At 39.4% G+C, this 23,685-nt stretch overlaps 3 protein-coding genes across 45 annotated transcripts in view; 1 reads left to right on the forward strand and 2 right to left on the reverse strand.

Annotated features, from left to right (window-relative positions):
• LOC111055396 (gastrula zinc finger protein 5-1-like) overlaps positions 1–23,685 on the reverse strand; it is a 116,221-nt gene that overhangs the window by 85,933 nt on the left and 6,603 nt on the right. For 28 of the 43 annotated variants that reach the window (XR_005571229.1, XM_039427594.1, XM_039427608.1 and 25 more), the window contains 3 exons: positions 23,580–23,669; positions 22,328–22,432; positions 13,753–13,842 (listed from right to left, as the gene is read on the reverse strand). The exons of 2 other annotated variants lie outside the window; for them this stretch is intronic. Coding sequence is in view for 40 of the 41 variants with exons in the window: in XM_039427594.1 (XP_039283528.1) it covers positions 13,753–13,842; positions 22,328–22,432; positions 23,580–23,669 (285 nt within the window). In the remaining variant the exon portion in view is untranslated. Of the gene's footprint in view, positions 1–13,752; positions 13,871–22,327; positions 22,433–23,579; positions 23,670–23,685 lie in introns of all 43 variants that reach the window. 13 more of the 43 variants (XM_039427740.1, XM_039427709.1, XM_039427688.1 and 10 more) reach the window with 6 other exon arrangements.
• On the reverse strand, positions 140–12,583 carry LOC120351193. The gene is made up of 2 exons (XM_039427526.1): positions 9,103–12,583; positions 140–1,163 (listed from the first exon to the last, which is right to left on the reverse strand). The coding sequence occupies exons 1-2, from the start codon at positions 11,042–11,044 to the stop codon at positions 298–300; spliced, it is 2,808 nt and encodes a 935-aa protein (XP_039283460.1). The 5' UTR covers positions 11,045–12,583; the 3' UTR covers positions 140–297.
• On the forward strand, positions 1,170–20,487 carry LOC120351272. The gene is made up of 2 exons (XM_039427925.1): positions 1,170–1,940; positions 20,369–20,487. The coding sequence occupies exon 1, from the start codon at positions 1,215–1,217 to the stop codon at positions 1,893–1,895; it is 681 nt and encodes a 226-aa protein (XP_039283859.1). The 5' UTR covers positions 1,170–1,214; the 3' UTR covers positions 1,896–1,940; positions 20,369–20,487.

Raw genomic sequence — 23,685 nt, forward strand, 5'->3', positions numbered from 1 at the left:
ATTTTATTGTCGAAAAACCTTTACAGCATAGACAACGTCAATATATAACATAACAACGAAAAGTTCAAGTCACACACTTCTACAGTAGTATATACACAATGCTCATGTAATGATGGTTAATATTGTAAAATAGAACAAATAGATATTATTATAATATTAACAAATAGAATAACAACAACAATAAATACATTTGGACGTTTCTACTATAGTATCACAGTTGAGTGATGAAGAGAAGTTGAATTTAGATAACAAGATAATCAGACTAACCAACACTTATAGACAGATACTAATTATTTACTAACATATATTTACTAGGCACTCATCGAATTCAGTCAATTTATAAAACGGATTTAATACTAGCCAACTATATATCTTTCGTTTAAATATCTTTTGTGATACATTATGTAAATGGGAAGGCAGTTTGTTGAACAGTTTTTGTCCTGTGATCTCAAAACTATTAAGAGATTTTGTCAGTCTTTGGTGCTGTATATCAATGCGATTTCTGCACCTAGTGTTAATTGAATGAACATCACTTCTCAACTGCAGACAGGATAGGTTCTTATGGGTATAAATGAGGACATAATATACATACAAGTTTATCACAGTTGGAATTTTTTGATTAATGAACAATGGTTTGCAATGCTCAAGATATGATGAGTTAGTTATAATTCTTAAAGCTTTCTTTTGAATGAGTAGAACATCATTGATCTGAGAAGCATTACCCCAAAGGATGAGGCCATAAGATATTATACTATGAAAGAAAGAAAAATAGGCCGTTCTTAAATATTTCATAGGTACTACACCGGATAGACTTCTGAGCAAATGAATTACTCTGCTAAGCTTTGAGCTGACATATTTGATATGTGGCTCCCATGTGAGCTTTGAGTCCATATGAATCCCTAAAAATTTCACACTCGCTGGATTATTCACTGGAGGTCCTCTTTTTAAATTAAAATTAAGTTGTTCAGTTTTACTGTTATTAAGAACAAAGCTATTTGCATTGAACCATAGAGATGCTTTTTCCATAGTGTGTTTGCTTTCCTGGCTCAGAATGTTCAGATCACTGTTCAGGTTAAAGAAAGTGGTATCATCTGCATACAAAATTGTATCAGTCTTGACGAAAGCTGAAATGTCATTGATCGCAACCAAAAATAAGAAAGGACCAAGTAGCGACAGGTTCAGCAGCGCAGGGAGACCCAATTACACTTGATCAAATGAATCAGCTACTCGAAAAGATGAAGGATGAACTCTATACGAAACTGAGCGCCGACATAGATACTTGTAAAGCTATGTTGGAGGCAAGCGCACAGGACATGACCGTGCAAAAGGAGCAGATTTCATCTTTAAAGAGCGAGAATGCGACGTTGAGGGCCAGACTTAGAGAGACGGAACTGCAGCAGGATGAACTGGATCAGTACGGACGACGAAATACGGTTGAAGTGCATGGTATACCAGAAATTAAAAACGAAAACATTCCGGATCATATTATTAATATTGGAAAGGTGCTAAACGTGAATTTAGACTATTCTTCAATAGATGCGTGTCACCGGCTACCAAAAAGAAGAAATCAACCAAAAACAGCAGCAGCGGCGATAGTGGTTCGTTTTGTGCGACGCGCGGATGCTGATGCGTTGCTGAGTGGCCGCCGAGCCAAAAATTTAACTACGAATCACATCAACATCCAGGGAAACAATACAATATACCTAAATCAATCCCTCACCAAAAAAAGAAGAAAGTTGTTTGCTCAGGCGAGGCAAATACTTGGAGATAAGGGAGTACGACGCCTGTGGATTGACCGCGTCGGGAGAGTGAAGGTGAGAGGTGAGGACGGAGAGACGGTTTATCTTCTGAAAGATGAGGAGGACTTGAAACACATTAGGACACGGAAAGATTGAAAGGACTTAAGATCTTCATCTAACATCTAAAATATTAAAGAAACTGTGAGTAGAGAAAATATTCGGATATTCAATCACATATTATTACTGATTTAATTTAATTGTTTTGATTTTTCCTTGCAATATCTTGGACATGATAATGAGGTGTGAGCGATATGAAACATAAGACGGGGTCGCCGATTACTCTTGAGTCGATCGGTATTTACAGAAAATAACATTGATATTTTTAATTTATTTAAATTTGTTTTCAATTTAAAATTCATGGCATTTATTTAATTGTATTTATTAAGTAATTATAACATCTGCTGGTGGTAAATGATATTGTTCATTATAAGTAGTAATGTTCATTAAAATAGTAGTGACTTCGTTCTTATGTGATCGATGCTATCATGTGGTGGATTAATATATTGTTGCATAAAATAGAATAGTTTCATAGAAAAGTTGAATTGAGCTCAGGATTATTTATCACTGCGTAATCACATTATTGTTTTTTAAAACAAGTGAGATAAGAGAGTAAGCCAGATATAATGTTATTTTTTTTTTTAGTAGAATTCTTGTTGGATTCATAATAAATTGATAGGGAAATTTTGGTTTTAAAAATCTCTGGAGTATTCTAAAATAGATAATTCGCAAATAATTTTTGCTTAGAAATGATTCAAAACATTATAGAGAAATTTGAGGAAATGTGAAATTAGGTACTTCCGAGGAAGCACTGTAGCCTATTGAGTTATAGTACCACCTTTTAGGTCTACTATATTAAATCAAATTCAACTTATCCTCATACAAATAAATGTTACAAGTGTTCAAACCTAAGGGTGCGTACACAAAGAAAGCTGGTTGCCGGCGCCGGAAAACCAGCAGCTTGCTCCTCGAGCTTATAAGCGCGGTAAAAGCTTGAAGCCGTACATAAAGAAAGCTGGTAACAAGCGCGACAAGTCAGTTCACTTTGAGCAGTGTCAAAGATGTCTTCGTCTAGTGATGATGTGTTTTTGGCGGAGAGTGTTCATTTAAAATTATTGCAAAGGAGGAAATTCGGTGTTCATGTTATTAATAGACATAGGAAGAAACTTGGTGAATACCATCACTTGTTTCCGCAACTAAAAGGTGACACACTACGCTAACCAACTGCAGTACAGAGACTGTACTGGAGACTAACTGTAAGCACAGTACAGAGACCACTCGCAGACTGAGCCAGTTGCTGGAAACCGGCTACAAGAATGTTCTCTTCATACTTGTTTGCCGGTTGACGCCGGCAGCTCGCGCTTGTTGCGCTTGTTGAGCCGGCACCGGCGTTTACTGTGTACGGGCACACTTGAAACCATGTTAAGTTCTTCTCAAGCCGGGACGCGCTTACAGCGGCTGGTTTTCCGGCGCCGGCAACCAGCTTTCTTTGTGTACGCACCCATAGTTATGAATTATGAAGTAAGAGCAGTACAGATATGGTTTCATAGTGGCGAGGTAAAATTCATAATAACGAATTAAAGTCTCATTACGGTAGTGTAGAAGAACATTTTCTCTTTAACAAATAATTTATCATTTCAATAGACTTTAGTGTGTTCTATGTGATTTTCCATGCTTTTATTATCACTTCGTCTAGATTACACACTGCACAAGCCTTAAGAGGAAGTTGAATACATTTTATTGATTAAACTATTGAAGAAATTCAAATGAGTATTAAGTGAGGCTTTACAATCTGATGAACGCTTGTTTATCTGAATCGTATTTGTTGCAGTGCATATTTATCGGCTTCACTTCTCCCAAATCGGTTATCGAAATTGTTTCAAAAATGATATTACTGACCAAAGCGTGCCATGGCCTTATCTGCCAAACGGCTATCTTATTATTTTCGATTACATGATGTTTGCTTATTTCAACCTTCTTACATCTGCTATCTTAATCTTTGAAGCTCGATTGCTTGGAGGATAGGAAACTGACCAAATATAAATGTTGACAATATATTTATTGAACATTATATGCAAGGTTTTTGATCTGGTATTTTGTCTTGTGTTGAATAAGAATCTAAACCCTCGAAGCGTTGGTCTTTATAGCTTGTATTGTATTCCGCCTATCTGGCTTGATGAAAAGGAAAATCATTTTATTCAATGTATTATGCTCATAATATTGCGCTGAATTAGCTTAAATTTTAGATGACGCACGGCTGTGCTCAGGATGCTCTATATATGTATATAATTTTTTTTTCTTTTTGCTTCTGCTACTTATTCCATATATTTTAGTTTATCTACTGATATTTTTTCCTTATCCCATTCTGTTTTTCATTATTTCCATTTTTGCATACATTAGTTGTTGTTTTCGGACATTCATATGGTATTATTGAATGATTTTGGTGGAGATGTTGAGGATGGTTGTTATGAAACATTAGAAATAGAAAATGTATTTGAATTCCATCCTTCAAGTAAATTTCATGGAAACTGTGAATCGTATTTAAATATATTGCACTTGAATATACGCAGCCTAAATAGAAACTTTGATGAATTCTCATGCTTTCTGCAAAACTGTAAAACGAAGTATGATTTGATAGTTTTGTCGGAGACTTGGATGACGGACAGACATGAATTCAATTTCAATCTAAATGGATACTATGAAATTGATTCACCAGCTACATTAAATAAGTGTGATGGAATTTGCATATTTGTTAGAATTGATTTGAAAGCTGAAACTTTAAATAGTAACTTTGTATCTGCAAATTGTATCATTTTAGATATTCACGATCCACGGCTGAAAAAAGATATCACGATTCTTGCGATATACAGGTCTCCATCACTGCCGGTTGGTCAGTTTCTTGAGGACCTTGATCAATGCTTACAGGATTTAAATAGTAAGAAAAACATTGTTTTGGTCGGTGACATAAATATCAACATAAATCTCAACACAAATCTAGTTAATGAATATTGCAGCCTTCTACACTTAAACGGTTTTCAGTCATATATAAATAAACCCACAAGAGTACAGAATAATTCAATATCATGTCTGGATCACATGTTCTATAAGAATGAATCATCCGAATCAGAGGAGGTTTTGGGGGCGATATTGAAGATTGATATCACTGATCATTTTGGAACATCCCTCTGTTTGGGATTCAGGGGCCGCATTTGTGAACCAAATGAGAATAATGTTTTTGAAAAAATAAATTATAGAAAACTTAATGATGATTTAAAAACCGAAACATGGAATGATATAGTAAACTACACAGACATAGAGAGTTTGACTGGTAAATTTATTGACAAACTTAATAACCATATAACAAATTCAAAAACTAAAGTCAATCTAAAGCATAAACTGAAACCACTAAAAAACTGGATTAGCATTGGTTTGGTTAACTGTATAAGGAAGAGAGATAAAATGTCTAAAAACGTGGCAAGACAGCCTTTCAATCTTGAACTGAAAATGGAATACAATAGGTATAGGAATGTTTTAAGAAATCTAATAAAAGAAGCAAAACAAAATTACTTTAAAAATAAGATAACAGAAAATAAATCCAACAGTAGAAAACTCTGGAATTGTATAAATGAATTACTGGATACAAAGAAAAAAAATTCTGATATTAAAATTGAACCTATAACATTAAATAAATATTTTTCTGAAGTCGGCAAAACATATGCTGAAAAATTACAAGAAAATATAATTATAGATAATACAACTGATCGTCGTGTTCCCAATCTTCCAAATTGTTTGTTCTGGTTCCCCACAAATGAACAGGAAATAATAAACACTATAAACTCGTTGAAAAGTGACTCCTCACCTGGCATTGATGGAATTAGTAGTGTATGTTTGAAAAAGATATCCGAATACATAGCAAAACCTCTGGCTTTCATTATTAATGAATGTTTCGAGCATGGGCACTTTCCAAAGGAGTTCAAGATTGCAAGAGTTGTTCCACTTCATAAGGCTGGCAATATGAATGACCCTTCAAACTATCGACCCATAAGCCTGCTTTCCAATTTATCAAAGATTATGGAGAAGATAATAAAAAAAAGAATAATAAGCTATTTGGAAAAATTTAAAATACTCCATAAAAATCAATATGGCTTTCAGGCTGGTAAAAACACTCAGGACGCCATATCACATTTAATATCAATAGTAACGGATAATTTTGTTAATAGAAAGAAAACACTCACTGTATTCCTAGACTTGTCCAAAGCATTCGACACAATACCACATAGAAAATTGTTGAAAAAGCTAGAAAATATAGGAATTCGAGACAGACAATTGCAATTATTTGAAAATTATCTAAAAAACAGAGCACAGGTCATTACTGTTGGAAATAAATCTCATCAAATTAGCTTAACAGATTATGGAGTACCACAGGGAACTGTACTTTCCCCAATATTATTTCTCATCTATGTCAATGATCTACTCAGGTTCAGCAATGAAGAGAGAACTCTAATTTCATTTGCAGATGATACCACAGTAACTTTTACGGGTGGGTCATGGAAGGAGGTGAATGACCTAGCAGTGGAGGGACTGAAGGTTATCAAATCCTGGTTAGATAATAACACCTTGACACTTAACTATAAAAAAAGTAATTTCATAACCTTCTCACCAAACATCAGTACTCAACCCACAAATATAAACCTACAAATACATGCCTCATCCTGTGTTTCGTCCACATCTACCCCGTGCCGGTGTCCATTGCTGGGAGAAACTGACCATGCTAAATACCTTGTAGTCACAAAATTCGCAACTAAATGGTTTTTCACCTGTATGTATTCTGATATGTTTCTTCAAACTGGCTGAAATAGCACATTTGTAGTCACAAAATTCGCAACTAAATGGTTTTTCACCTGTATGTATTCTGATATGTTTCTTCAAACTGGCTGAAATAGCACATTTGTAGTCACAAAATTCGCAACTAAATGGTTTTTCACCTGTATGTATTCTGATATGTTTCTTCAAACTGGCTGAAATAGCACATTTGTAGTCACAAAATTCGCAACTAAATGGTTTTTCACCTGTATGTATTCTGATATGTTTCTTCAAACTGGCTGAAATAGCACATTTGTAGTCACAAAATTCGCAACTAAATGGTTTTTCACCTGTATGTATTCTGATATGTTTCTTCAAATTGGCTGAAATAGCACATTTGTAGTCACAAAATTCGCAACTGAATGGTTTTCCCCAGTGTGTGTTCTAATGTGTCTCTTCAAAGCAGCAATCCATGTTGTTTCATAGCTGCAGTCAGAACAGCTGTAGAGCTTGGTCTTTTTGCCAGCCATAGTTGGCTCAGTGCACTTTTCCACTGGAGAGATTAAATGTGCATCCAGTCCACCCACTTCTGCTGCATTGGCAGTGCCGCTGATAGAAGGCCACATCTCTGCTTCACTCTTCACTGCGCCAAAGTCAACTTCTTCTGAAATGTCTTCTCCATCTTGGGAATCTACAAAAATAAACATACAACATTACTTGAGAAAATATACAACAAACTATTCTTGAACAGATGGAAAATACATTTGAATAATTGCAATATCTCAGTAATTTCTATCTGTAGACTGGCTGGCCGCTATGGCTTCGTATAAAATGAGCGCTGCTATCCAGAGATTGTCAGTTTGGTTCAAGGGTAAGCATTCCTGACCGGCAATTAGTAGGTACTGGGTTCGACTCCCATGCTGACAAATAATTTTTGAACAGTAGCGCTCATTGAATTTCCATCTAGCTGTTTACCCTGTTATCAATATTTGCAGTAGCAGAAGACTTCGTGGTGAATTACAGCATTTAATTTGGATTTCGTTTAGTAATAATTATTCTTGAACAGTGTTTCTCAGCTTAACTTGAAAGCTTATTTGATTCAAATATGTGTTGTCAAATACATTTCTTTGATATGACTAACAAGACACAGTTATATCTTACCTTCTTCTTTGATGAATATTAGATTGTAGCCAGGGATTAAATAATGTTGTTGGCTGAAGTCATTATCGGTTGGAGCGAATGCAGTGCTGCACTCTGGCGCTGGTTCTTGGCTGCTATCTACTGCAACTGTCGCCATCTGCAGAATATATTCACATTACAACACTAAATAAATAAATAAAATTTTATTGTCGAAAAACCTTTACAGCATAGACAACGTCAATATATAACATAACAACGAAAAGTTCAAGTCACACACTTCTACAGTAGTATATACACAATGCTCATGTAATGATGGTTAATATTGTAAAATAGAACAAATAGATATTATTATAATATTAACAAATAGAATAACAACAACAATAAATACATTTGGAAGTTTGTACAATAGTATCACAGTTGAGTGATGAAGAGAAGTTGAATTTAGATAACAAGATAATCAGACTAACCAACACTTATAGACAGATACTAATTATTTACTAACATATATTTACTAGGCACTCATCGAATTCAGTCAATTTATAAAACGGATTTAATACTAGCCAACTATATATCTTTCGTTTAAATATCTTTTGTGATACATTATGTAAATGGGAAGGCAGTTTGTTGAACAGTTTTTGTCCTGTGATCTCAAAACTATTAAGAGATTTTGTCAGTCTTTGGTGCTGTATATCAATGCGATTTCTGCACCTAGTGTTAATTGAATGAACATCACTTCTCAACTGCAGACAGGATAGGTTCTTATGGGTATAAATGAGGACATAATATACATACAAGTTTATCACAGTTGGAATTTTTTGATTAATGAACAATGGTTTGCAATGCTCAAGATATGATGAGTTAGTTATAATTCTTAAAGCTTTCTTTTGAATGAGTAGAACATCATTGATCTGAGAAGCATTACCCCAAAGGATGAGGCCATAAGATATTATACTATGAAAGAAAGAAAAATAGGCCGTTCTTAAATATTTCATAGGTACTACACCGGATAGACTTCTGAGCAAATGAATTACTCTGCTAAGCTTTGAGCTGACATATTTGATATGTGGCTCCCATGTGAGCTTTGAGTCCATATGAATCCCTAAAAATTTCACACTCGCTGGATTATTCACTGGAGGTCCTCTTTTTAAATTAAAATTAAGTTGTTCAGTTTTACTGTTATTAAGAACAAAGCTATTTGCATTGAACCATAGAGATGCTTTTTCCATAGTGTGTTTGCTTTCCTGGCTCAGAATGTTCAGATCACTGTTCAGGTTAAAGAAAGTGGTATCATCTGCATACAAAATTGTATCAGTCTTGACGAAAGCTGAAATGTCATTGATCGCAACCAAAAATAAGAAAGGACCAAGTATCGAGCCTTGTGGCACACCCGACTCAACCTTCAACAACGACGACTTGTTGCTAATGCTACCTACAGTTACTAGTTGACTACGATTCATTAGGTAGGACTTTAAAAATTTGAGAGCATTCTGACCTGTTCCATAATAGCTCATCTTTTCCAAAAGAATTGTATGATCAACACAGTCGAATCCCTTACTTATGTCACAGAAGGTGGCCAGAGCATAGTTTCCCTGTTCAAATGCTTGCAATACACTCTTAGTTAATTTGAGAAGAGCATCTACAGTGGATTTATTTTTTCTAAAGCCAAATTGAGAAGGTGCTATGATATTTAAACGCTCAAAATGGTCAGACAGTTGATTATATACTATAGTTTCAAGTATTTTTGCTAGAACAGGTACAATAGATATTGGTCTATAACTACTTGGACAATCTCTATCACCCTTTTTGTAAATAGGCACCACCCTCGACTTCTTGAGCTCCTCTGGAAATACTCCTTCCGCTAAGCATTTATTTAGACAATGTGTAAGAGGCTTCACAAAACTATCTATCACCTCCTTTAATAAGTTGACAGACATGCCGTAAATATCACAGCTATTAGAAGATTTAAAACCTTTGACAATGTCTGACACTTGTTCAGGGAGCACTTCACAGAAATTAAAGTTAGCAGTCAAACTGGGTCCCTTAACAGATTCTAGATCCAATGACAATCTACCTGGTCCATTCAATGAGTCTTGAATATCTTTAACAGACTGAATAAAATAATTGTTTAGAACATCTGGATGCAGAGGAACACTCTTTCTAGCATTAACATCATTATCAGCAACTGTGTTTATAATTTTCCATGCAGCCTGACACCTGTTTTTTGATTTTTCAATGTATTCAGTGTTATAGATTTTTTTTGCTTCTCTTATTGATTTCTTATACCTATTTCTACATTCTATGTAAGCAGATTTTGTTTCGGCAGTTTTGAACTTATCATTTAGACTCATTAGTAAAAACATTCGCTGCTTTAGGGCTGCCAACTGTGAACTGTACCAACTGTTTTTCTTATTCTGCTTGCCTCTATTGTAGGAAACTTTACAAGTTCTTTCAGGAATGTTATAGTTGAATATTCTTAAGAATTTAGAAAAGAAATATGAAAACAGATCATTAGCTGGTTCTTTTTTACTATATATATCATACCAGTCAGTACTATACAAGGAATTTCTAAATTTATTTATTTTGTCAGCAGTCATAGGTCTTGTTTGTACTAGCTTTGATTCGGTATTATATTTTTTAACATTACTACTATGTGCAAGCTCAACAGATTCAATGGTCAGAAAATCATGATCCGAGTACGGGAAAGGAAGAACCTTATTTGAAACAACAGTACTCCTAATATTAGTAAATATATTATCAAGGCAAGCATTATCTCTTGTATTTACGACATTTGTGAATGTCATGTTGAATTGCCTTAATAAGTTTTTCAGCTCAAAAGTGCTACGTCTATCTCTATTCAAGTCAAAATCCGAGTTCACATCTCCACCTACGAATAAATGATAGTTTTTAAATGCTAGCCCATGCAAGAAGTTAAACAGTTCTTCCAATTGTTCCAAGAAAACTCTACTGTTACCATTAGGAGATCTAAAAATTGATGTGATTATCAATTTGGAAACACGATTGACAACACATGTGGCTTCAAAGTCCAACTCCCTGCAAAGAAAATCTACATTCAAATGGTCAAAATCCTTAACTGATTTTTTTATAAAGATTGCCACTCCACCTCGAATGTGAAGTGTTCTATAAAAACTATTACAAAGAAAATAATCATCTAGTTTTAAAAAAGACAGTTGAGACTCTCTACACCAATGTTCACTTACACAAATAATATCAATACTGTTATCAATAGCAAACTCATTTAACAAGTCTTCCTTACTTATCAAACCCTGCATATTAATGAAACCCATTCTAATTTTTTCAATTCTATTATTCTGTTCATTACAAAAGGGTTGTGTAAAATTATTCTTATCACATTGAGCATCTAAATTGATTTGATCAGAACAAACACCAATCACAGAATGTCTATCAACAGAAGTGTAATTCAAATAAAATTTTTGCCCAACTACTCTTCTAAAAAAGAACTAAGTGGAAGAGTAATGGGAGGAAATGAGCTCAAATATGAAAAATACTCCTCAACATACTTAACAATCCTATCACCTATATACGCTTTTCCAAAACCATTCAAGTGCAATTCATGACGTGTGAAAAATCTTCGTCCTAGGTTACTAATGTCCATGAATTTTACGTGTGGATACAGGCTACATATTTTCAACATTGACCTATTAGTTTCCTTGATTGCGACGTTGACGCAGGACCAGTCTGCCAGGTCGTACCGAAGAGGAATTGAAAAAACAAGAACATTTGTCCTATACAGTGCCGCCAAACTCCGTCGCAACGCTATTAGAACGTCGTCAGCCTCATTCTTGCTTACATCATTTGAGCCGGCTTGAATTATGACAAAGTCCTTTGCACCAAAGCTATCAAGGTTATTGGGTAAGACATCCCGGAACTTCGCACCCGGCTTTACAAAAGAGGTAAAATTGTAGCTGTTATTCTTCATGAACTCTCTGCAGACATTTCTCCCTTGACTATCAGCGTAATGATGTATTTTAGCCTCACAAGTGACACTAGCATTAGATTGTCCGGATTGATTCTTGGTCTTTCGATTAGACGACCTCCTATTACAACAATTAGGGATTTCACCGTTTGACTGTGTTTCTTCATAATTTCCCGACTCAACGTACAATTTATCATGTAGGGTCCTCCATTTATTAGTCTCTCCTCGCTCCACAACTCTCTCATTTCTTAAAGCTAAGTTATCCGCCTCCAATGCTTCAATAGAAGTAGACATTGACTGCACTCTTTCTAATAGAGATTCATTTTTGTACTCAAGTGACTTAATTAATTGATTCGAATCCTCACTCTGACTCTGAATTTCACATTTCAACTGTTCTATTTCTAATTTCAAATCTCTCACCATATTTATAAGGTCATCTCTTTGTTGTAAGAGCTCTAAATCACGTATACTGCAAGTCTCGTCATCCCTAACAGTTCTAATGTTGGGTGTATTAACACCCATCTCTCGCGATTTTGGAGTCTCATTATCTCCAACGGTTCTAGTGTTATGTGTATTGACACCCATCTCTCGCGATTTTGGAGTCGATAACAACTCAATTACCTTATTTGGTGATTTTGAGGGAGTAGTATCAATGTTTGAAACTCGTGACCCTGTGTTGATATCCGAAACTGAATGATTATGGGTACCTGAAGCTCCCATAACTTTATTAATAGCACTGTTCGTTTTCATAGAAGCAGAACAACCAAACGTCAAACATCGCCATGAAACTTGTCCATTTACTAAATCTCGATCCTTTCTATAACTGTGACCGTCTACCTTTATTGCTTTATTACCTGTTTTTGTTTTAAAAATTTGGATAGACATGGTGGTATTGAGTTAACCAGTATGTGAAGGTGTAGTGGAAAAGTTGACAGTTCAAACTCTATCTCTTCCCGCTCCGTTCACTGCGCTCCGTTGTCATGGGAACCAGAGACGCCGCAATGCAACGAATATACCCAATAATAAGAAACGAAACAACAATATCTATATAAACAGTTGTAGGCAGAACGTTTATCTGAGCGATAAAACAAAAGATTCTACTACTAATCTTGAGTATGCACCGACTACAGTTTACAGTTGCAAGAGAAACAAGCCCTCAAATCAGTTAACGCGGCACGGAAACCGATAACAAACAGTCCGTTGACCAGCTACACTATGTTCAGTTTATATACCTGTTTATATTCTGATGTATACAGTACCAGTAAGCGTGCACTGACACTATTTCAGTCGAAACTAATAAGTACAACCGGCTAAAAGTTAGGTTAAACCCACAGGCAAAACCTATTTTTCCGTTGCTTGTGCTACTCACCACTCACAAGGAATTCACTTGACTATTTCAATAAACCACCACTACGCAGTGCAGTACGTATCAACACGAATATAACTCTTCAACAATTCACCAAATATCATAAAACTTTGAAATATGTAGAGCTACAACCAGAGTTACTTTTCCAACTTGCGCATGCGCACTTCAACACTGCTCATACACAAACAGTGGTACTTTGATCAAATGAGAGCAGAGTTTGGGAACAATCATTTGATTGCTAAGTCAACATACAAACTCAGAAATTTATAGCTCTGGAAATATATGTTGATCGAGTAGATTAGAATAATTATTTTTCTGATCACAAAATATAAATTTTTCCTAATACTACATCACTACACTCCCCACTACAAACTTATTAATCTGACTGCCAATTGTCACAAACAGATGGTGGGCTAATGAAATGCATTTGTTACCTACTTATATAGTACAATGATAGTTGAATCTCATACTTCTCTTAACATGGTTTTTGAAACTCTTATTTCTCTTCCCATGATTTTCTAATAGGCCTATGATATTTCTCTCCACATGATTTCATCAGAGAATCAACTAAAGATGGAATGAGAAGAAAGGATAGCATTTAATAAGCTACATGACAAACCAAGAAATATAACTATTTTAACAACTGTCCTCCTCACGGAGTGAATAGGTACATTGAGAATGCAAATACTTGCCTGATGAATAGCTGTATTGCTATGAGAAGGTTCATTCTTCATTTCAATGTCAATTTGTTCAAATGGACTCTCATGTTTCACAATTTCAATCTGAAACAGAGAGACAAAGTTTCTACAACTAACTTGCAAGAAGAATTGAGATATGGATTTGTAGATTTGAGCACTATCAATTTTAACGAATCATAGGAGAATTTGATCAAGCAATGAGAGAGAAAATGAGAGTGAAAGAGTTGATTCTATTTGCTTATGATGCCGAAAGTGTTTTTTGCTTGTGCCTGTGTTCTGGAAAGTGTGAGAGTGATTTGATGAGTTGATGAAGCATTCATGCCTAACTGCGGGATTCCAACCCACGACCAGGTGGCACTAGTTAACTGGCTATTGGTGTGCTGTCTCGTATACAAAACTGTATCAATTGTGGAGTAGATATGTGTCGTTCGGTCATGACCCGTTAAAATTGATTCGGTCATGGCCCGGATCAGTAAAGTGATTCGAACTTTACATCTCTACTGTTGAGTGCCTCAGGGCTCTGTCCTGGGGCCACTTCTCTTTTTGATTTCAGTGAATAGCGTAGCTCGCATGGATGGAAGAAGTGTTGTCTGCTATGCAGATGATACCACCTTCTTCAATCAGGGTCATGGATTTGATGAACCAAGGGCCGGAATGTTAGTGGCCATTTTAATAATATTTTAAAATGGAATTGCAATAAAAAATGTTCATTGATGAGATTAAATTGACACATTACAAGCTGTGGATCGAGTTCTGTATTGTTGTCCTGTTTAAGGCTGTGCAAAAGCTGAAGAAAACTTTTTACTTGTGATATTTTTCAAAGTTTTTTGATTTGCTTATCATCAAGCTATGAAAATGGAAAAGTTTTCTCAGGAAAACATTTTTTTCTGTTCATTACTTTTTGAGTTTGGGTTCAGAAAGGGTAAGTCTACAAGTTTAACAGTTGAGACTCTTCTTCAGGTGATTCTTAGGTCTTTTGAGTTGAGAGAATCCACCTCTGTTCTGCTGTGTGATCTCTCAAGAGCATTCGATTGTATTTCACATAGCATTTTGCTGAAAAAATTCGAAAGATATGGACTAGAGCCTGGTTCACTGAGAATGCTTGGCTTCTATCTGTCAGGCAGGAAACAGGTGGTCAGTTGGAATTGCAGGGTTTAATCTCCCATAGCTGTGAAGCACGGTGTGCCCCAGGGTTCCATTTTGGGCCCTTTCCTTTTCGTAGTAGCTATCAACGACCTACATTTTGATACCTCCCTCGCGTTCGCTACCTTTCAGCCTGCCGCTCTGCTCTGCTCCCCACGCCACGCATCAACCAAATGAGTGGTTGACCCACCCGCCACCAGGGTGCGCCTCAGTCGCCGCCACCCGTTCCTGCGTTTCTATTGGCCGAGCACCGCCGGCCAATAGCAGCGCAGGTGAACTCGGGGACTGTGAATAAAAGGGGGCTACTCAGCTACCCTCGATAGCACTTGCTCACTAGCAGCCTTCCACTGAAGAGCCAGAAGAGACCACCAGCCGAGACCACTACCAGAGACCACTACCAGCCGAGACCACTACCGAGACCAGGAGCAGAGCAGCGAGCAGGCCAATGAGGGAACCACGGCGAGACTAACCGCAACCTGAGGTGTCTTCCTTGTCTACTACCCAGCCGATGCCTAGGAGGAACCGAGCCGGCCGCCGAATCCAGAAGAGGAGGGCCCTACGTCGGCTTCGCCAGGTGGAGGAGAGGCTGAGGCTGTACACCGCCGCGCCAGCTGCGCCCCAAGACTTAGCGCCCCAGCCTAACAACTGGCGCGCGGTTCTGGATGCGCGGGTTGGGTGCCGAACCGACATCGGAGTGTGTGCAGCGGAAGCCTACGACCCTGCCTGCCCGGGGTTTGACCGAAGGCCCCTTCTAAACGAGGAAGTGGTCGAGGAGGTCCTCCCGGCGGAGATTCGGCACGACCTCTGGCTAGTAGATCACCCGGTCAGCCCTCTCCGTAGCCCGGGTAAACCAGAGTGGAGACTGCGAACCATTGACTTGAGCCCCTGCCGGCCTGCTCTCGCACCAGACGGACCTGCCCGGGACCCTCGCGCGGCGTGGTATCGCGCCAGTCGACGACTACTAAACATCTAGCCTGCCTTGGTCCCTTTTAGGGCCACCAGCAACAATCTTGGTCCCTTTTCAGGGCCACCAAAAGCCATTTTTTCAGACAGTGGTAACAAACCCCTCGCTCGACCCGACTGACTAGCCCAATTGATGAACGAGCCACACCTTCCGCCATATCAATTATTGGCGCCTGCCAACGTGGGGCCACTCACTGTATGGAGATACAGTAACCCGTTACCACTGTCAAAACTTTTTTTTCAAACAAAATGTCAACCTAAATTTTCAACTAAATGTATGTCTTAAATTTTTCATCTAAATGTATGTCTTGAATTTTTCACACAAAAAATTCAAACTTATTTTCTTTCAACAAAATGTGTCTCTGAATCTTTCAATTCAGAATACCTGTCTGGGAACAGGCAATTTCCCAGTGGCGCCCATAACACCTGAACATGGTAGCGACTAGAACCGGAGCCGGAGACAGTGGAGATACGACCACCGATGATTCGATGCAGTCAACCAGCCAGCACACCGAGTCTACATTCGCCGGCTGGCCTGCACAGACCACCGGTCAAACCGACAGCAGCACGACGCAGCCGCCCGCTTCCACCAGCGAAACCGGGGCAACGCAGCCACCCGCCTTCACCAGCGAGCCCGCTCGACCAACCACCCTGCAACCCAGCGCGCTGACCGTCAACCTGCCTGCTCCACCGTCAACCTCTAGTCACGCCACTACCGCAACCAGCAACATGGCCAACTTACCGGCTCCAGCCGTCAGCTACACCGGCAACCTCAGCCAGCTGACCAGCATAGCGACCCTGCTACCGTTCTTCCGCGGCAAGCTCCATGAAGACCCCATCACCTTCATGCGACAGTGTACCGAGCTGCTACAGGGTCACCACATTCCCAGCTATACCTGGGTCATGCTTCTAAAAGCGCAACTACAAGACGACGCCGCCGCCTGGTGGAGAGACTACGGAGAATTCGTCACCACCTGGGAACAGTTCCGTGACCGACTTCAGGCCCGTTTCTCGGGAGCCCATAAAATCGCAGCCGCTCACACGGAATTTTATGGCACCACCCACAAACCGAACCAGCCAGTGGAGCGATTCATCCGTCAGAAGCTCCAACTACAGCAGCGCTTAGGAACCAACCTGGCTGAAGACGAGGTGATCGCCCTGCTCATCGGTCAGCTGAGTTCCGAGCTTCGCACCCTAGTTCGAGCTGCTCGTCCCACGAACTATGAAGAGCTGATCATGATCGCCAACGACCTGGAAACCGACCTCAACAGTCGACCAAAATATAAGCCGCCTCAACCTACGGCACCCGCAGGGTCACCCCATCGAGAGCCGCCGCCGAGGTTCAACTACAACCAGCTTCCTCAGTGTCATTACTGCCCAGCCAAGCACCGAACCTAGCCGTGATCCAGATAGACGGACAGACTCTACCCCGGATCCCTGTCATCCTCGCGGGTAAACAACTACACGCTCTACTCGATTCAGCCGCAACGCACAACTTCGTGAGAGCTGCCCACCTCGACCACGGTACACGGATCCAACCGCTGAAGCTACCTGTACTGCTGGCCAACCGTCCCACTAGCTGCGAAACGGCCATACAAGGACATCTGGAACTCCAGATCCAACAGCACATTCAAAATATTCCCTTCCTAGGTCTACCTGACCTACGCGAAGACATCATCTTGGGACGACCATGGTTTCGGGAGAATAAGGCAGTGCTTGACTTTGAGCAAGACAGGCTAATCTACGGCAAGACGCAGCAAGATACGATTTTCTGGATAGCGCAACCACCAGTCTCAGTAGAGATGGACACTCACCTGGTTGACAAGTTACTAGAAGACACGCCCAGCGACCAGCACCGACGGTTAACAGTATTACTGCAACAACACGCAAAATTGTTCATGGAGCAGATGCCACCCTCCATCACCACGGCCGCCACCATGACAATTCAACTCAACAGCTCAGACAGACGCCAGCAAGGTCGGTATAGGGGCTGTCCTATACCAAGAAATCAACAATGACCGTAAGGTGATCGCATACGCCAGTGCCAAGCTGAACCACACGGAACAACAGTATCACAGTAACGAACAAGAGTGCCTTGCGGTTGTCTGGGCAATAAAGCGATATCGCCCTTACCTGGAAGGCAGGCCATTCATACTCCGTACCGACAATAAGGTGATTACCTGGTTACAAACTGCAAAGGACAGCCGCGCCAAACTCACTCGATGGGCCCTGCTCCTACAAGAATTTGACTTCACCCTAGAACACTGCCCGGGTAAAGAGAATCAGTTCGCCGACGCACTGTCACGGCAACCCGACAACGAAAAAGTTGGGGAGACCAGTCAACAACTAGAACGAACCATGCCTCCCGACATCCTGCCAGTCACCAGTGAACCCGCTACGCTAGCAAGCATCGCAACCGAAACTGAACTGTTAGAAGAGATTCGGAAAGCACAGGACACAGCCTCGTTACCAGATCGGCGACCAGGTGCTCACACGGAATCATCAACTCTCAAACAAGGCTCAGAAATTCCACGCGGGCCTAGCACCCAGATGGAAGGGACCATACACGGTCGCCCACAACCAAGGAGCTGTCTACTGGATCACCCGTGACAACGAGACCATCAAGGTGTACGAGACTCAACTACGCCCGGCTCCAACCACCGACCAGCAACATCTCTTGGAATAACAACCCACCTGTTGGGGGAGACCCTTCTGGTCTTATTTCTGTAATTATTGACCACAACCCACCTGTTGGGGGAGACCCTTCTGGTCTCACTTCTGTAAAATTATCGCCCAATGGCACTTTTGTATATTTTGTAAACATTATATCTTGTTTTTTGCAATCAATAAATTCTCGCCGTGGCTACCTCAAACGGGGGGGGGGGGGAATTGATACCTCCCTCGCGTTCGCTACCTTTCAGCCTGCCGCTCTGCTCTGCTCCCCACGCCACGCATCAACCAAATGAGTGGTTGACCCACCCGCCACCAGGGTGCGCCTCAGTCGCCGCCACCCGTTCCTGCGTTTCTATTGGCCGAGCACCGCCGGCCAATAGCAGCGCAGGTGAACTCGGGGACTGTGAATAAAAGGGGGCTACTCAGCTACCCTCGATAGCACTTGCTCACTAGCAGCCTTCCACTGAAGAGCCAGAAGAGACCACCAGCCGAGACCACTACCAGAGACCACTACCAGCCGAGACCACTACCGAGACCAGGAGCAGAGCAGCGAGCAGGCCAATGAGGGAACCATGGCGAGACTAACCGCAACCTGAGGTGTCTTCCTTGTCTACTACCCAGCCGATGCCTAGGAGGAACCGAGCCGGCCGCCGAATCCAGAAGAGGAGGGCCCTACGTCGGCTTCGCCAGGTGGAGGAGAGGCTGAGGCTGTACACCGCCGCGCCAGCTGCGCCCCAAGACTTAGCGCCCCAGCCTAACAACTGGCGCGCGGTTCTGGATGCGCGGGTTGGGTGCCGAACCGACATCGGAGTGTGTGCAGCGGAAGCCTACGACCCTGCCTGCCCGGGGTTTGACCGAAGGCCCCTTCTAAACGAGGAAGTGGTCGAGGAGGTCCTCCCGGCGGAGATTCGGCACGACCTCTGGCTAGTAGATCACCCGGTCAGCCCTCTCCGTAGCCCGGGTAAACCAGAGTGGAGACTGCAAACCATTGACTTGAGCCCCTGCCGGCCTGCTCTCGCACCAGACGGACCTGCCCGGGACCCTCGCGCGGCGTGGTATCGCGCCAGTCGACGACTACTAAACATCTAGCCTGCCTTGGTCCCTTTTAGGGCCACCAGCAACAATCTTGGTCCCTTTTCAGGGCCACCAAAAGCCATTTTTTCAGACAGTGGTAACCTGGTAACAAACCCCTCGCTCGACCCGACTGACTAGCCCAATTGATGAACGAGCCACACCTTCCGCCATATCAAGGTGTCTGCTAGGTGGTTTGTAGAAAATTGGTTGACATTGAATAACGAGAAAACACAGGCTATCATTTTCAGCCTAGCTAGAGGTACTCTTGGTAGTGAAGCTTGTGTTAGTTAGACTTCTGGGATTTGTTCTTGATCCCAAGCTGTGTTGGAGAGAGCATATAGACGTTTTGTGCTCTAGGCTTAGCAGAGTGATATTTCTGCTAAGGCGCCTCAAAATGGAAATGACATTTGAATTCACAAGGATGGCCTACCATGCTTTTTTCATTCTCTTGTCATGTATGGCGTGAAACTATGGGGTCACTCAAGCGAGGTAGACAGAGTATTGATCCTCCAGAAGAAAGCCATTCGCGTGTTGTGTGGTGCTCCTTATCTTGAGCACTGTAAACCTCTTTATCGGCATTGTAAAATTATGACTGTTTTTAATGTGTACATTTCCCAATGTCTGTTAGCAATAAAAAAGTATGAATTCAATTTGGCCAGAAATGAGGATATACATAATTATAATACTAGACATCGTGCGGATCTGCATGTCTATAGAAATAGACTACACAAGATTTCATCTTGTTTCCCTGTTTCAGGTGTGAAATTCTATAACCACCTACCCGAGAGAGTTCGGTCCTTGCCAAGTAGCTTATTTGCCAGCACGGTCGAAAAATGGCTCTTGGATACCCCTCTTTATAAAATTGGTGAGTTTTTTTGAAATGAGTGGCTGTGCGGGTTGCATTGTTGAACATAGTGGGGAGTGACTTCTGGGATGTAATTTGCTATTGTATGGGATGTACTTTACTTGTTTGTTGATGCTATTTGATAGCTAATACTTTATTACTTTGTAACATTCATTAAATTAAACATAATATATTATGATATTATATCGGTAATAGAAGTGGACAGATTATATTTCTTATTATATTAATTATTAATACACGTTGGACATAGTGAAAATAGTCATCACAAAAAGACAATTAGACACTGGACTTTTTAAAAGCTGACATTGTATATTGTATTTTATTTATAAGAATGTTGTATGTGACCTATTTTATGTACTGATGTACATTGGCTTAAATAAAATCATTGAATCATTGACCGCCTAAAGATTTAATTTTTGGGACAGAACATTTCAGATTCGGTAAGAGATAAATCCATGAGATTTAGAGGATAGATTCTTCTTGGTATATTGTTGATCTAGTAAAAAAATTCTTAATATATCAATTTTTAAAATAGTTATTCAATTTACTAAAAATAGCCAAAAATAACTATTAGTTGAGTTATTTTTGGTAAATTGAATGACTATCTTAAAAATTGATATTTTCAGAGAATTTTTGTTTTACTAGATCAACAATACCATGAAGAACCCATCCTCTAAATCTCATGGATTTATATCGAATCAAATTTGAAATGTTCTGTCCCAAAAATTCAAACTTCAGTCGCTCCTATCTCTAAAAGTAATGATCGGAAAAAAATGTTTTCCTGAAAAACTTTTTCATTTTGATAGCTTGATGATATACAAATCGAAAAACTTGGAGAAATATCACGAGTAGAAAGTTCATTTTTAACCTTTGCACAGCCCTATGTCACAATCTTTGATTACTTTTGTGTATTATGTATTGTCAGTGAAGTTTTAGATGTAATCAGAAACAATGACAATAAATATATGAGGATAACTAGCCGTCAGGCTCGCTTCACTCGCCATATCTGTCTAGCCAGGGGGCTCCGCCCCCTGGACCGCCGACTGGATCGTCCAAATATTAGATCAGCGGGCTCGCTTCGCTCGCCTGTATTTTTTATTTGAGCATGCTTAATTCCATCAGAAAGTCAAAGTACTGAGAAAATTCGGAAAAGCTGAGAAAAACGATGGAAAAACGCTGATTTTGGGCGTATCTTTGATGAAATATTATAGTCACCTAATCACAAAATTTTTAGACCCTAGCTAAACCCCTGTACTAAATTTGAACATTTTCTGTCTATTACTTGAAAGAACTGAGAAAACGCAAAAAACGCTAATTTTGGGCGTGTCTTTGGCGTTATTTCAAATTCCTTCTAACACAACATTATTACACCCCAGCTGAGCTTCTGTAGTAAATTTGAACATTTTGTGTTCATTAGTTCTCGATAAAGCTGAGAAAGCGCAAAAAACGCTGGAAAAATGCGGTTTTCTAGTGTATCTTTGGCGTTATTGCAAATTCCTTCTAACACAACATTATTACACCCTAGCTGAGCTTCTGTACTAAATTTGAACATTTTCTGTTCATTTGTTCCCGATAAAGCTGGGAAAACGCTAAAAAACGCTGGAAAAACGCATATTTTGGGGAGTATTTTTGGATTTCTTTTCAAATCTGTTCTTAGTGCGCCTCTAAAGGGTCAACTGAACATACCTAACAAATTTGAACGTTTTTGGTCCGGTAGATTATTAGTTCTGCGATTAAGTGAGTCAGTCAGTCAGTGAGTGAGTGCAATTTCGCTTATATATATATATATATATATATATATATATATATATATATATATATATATATATATATAGATTAGTTGTTATATACCTGAGTAGTAGTTGGGGCTTCCTCTGAGGTTATTGGCTCCTGTTTGATGTTATTTGTTGTCAATTGAAGTTCTGCAAATCCATCTTCTTGCTTCTCTCTCTTGATCTGTAGACAGAGGACAAGATTGGTCTTATCTGATAACTTGATTTACAGCTAGGGAAAGATTCTAAAACCACAAACAACTTTTTTTGCTGAGCACTTACTGAAATACTTTTGGTGAATTTTTGTATAAGATATCGTGAGTTTCAACCTGGACTATCAGCATCAATTGAATTGGAAGTGATGATGTTAGCTGTAGAAATTACTACATTTTTCAAGAGTGAATATCACTTTCGATGACTCTTGTCAGAGTATTACCATAGATAAAAGATACCATAAGAGGATATCCCATGGTATAAGACATTTATGTTACAAATTTCACTGTTAACTCAAAGCTTGTTACCTCATGCATATGGAAAAACGCACAAGAAATCATGCAGTGTTTTCTTTGGAGGTCGCTGGAGAACGACCAGATATGACCGATACGAAGATATATATCGCTTCAAAGCTGGAAAAAACGATCTAAATTCCATAGATTTTAAATTTCTCTGTATCTCTTGTACAAAAAAGTTACAATAGAACGAAATTTGAAAAATTAGAAAAAACCTTTTTGTAGCTTCTGATGGCTTATAACTAATAAAATATGCGTTTTAGAGGGAACTTTTATTGAACAAAAATTGTAGAGGAAGATTTTATAATTATTTTCGTTCAAAAAACGGTTAAATATCTTGAACGGTTATTGAAATACAAGCGATATAACAAAATCCTAAAAAAATTTGCGGCAATCTTGTTTTCGAGGTGTTTGCCTGTGATTTCGACTTATCATCATCACGATCCCTATTATGCTAGACCTAAGGAAGAAATTGAGAAATCTACCACCGCTGTTACCCAAAAATGACCACGCAATGAAATTTGCGCCTGGACTCTGAGTTAAAAAACCGAAATGATATTTAGAACATAAATGACCTATACCATGTTATATCTTCTTATATCCTTTTCTCTATGGTATATACTGTATGATTTGGAGAATGCACAACTCTTTCTATCTCCTATCATATTTCTCTCCTCATGATTTCATTTGAGAATCAACAATAGATGAATTATAGGAAGAAATAGCATTTAATAAGCTACATGACAAACCAAGAGATATAACTTTTTTTACAACTGTCTTCCTCACGGAGTGAATAAGTACTTTGAGAATGCGAATACTTGCCTGATGAATAGCTGTACTGCTATGAGAAGGTTCATTCTTCATTTCAATGTCAATTTGTTCAAATGGACTCTCATGTTTCACAATTTCAATCTGGAACAGAGAGAAA

This window comes from Nilaparvata lugens, chromosome 1 (genome assembly GCF_014356525.2).
Source record: "Nilaparvata lugens isolate BPH chromosome 1, ASM1435652v1, whole genome shotgun sequence".
Lineage (NCBI taxonomy): Eukaryota > Metazoa > Arthropoda > Insecta > Hemiptera > Delphacidae > Nilaparvata > Nilaparvata lugens.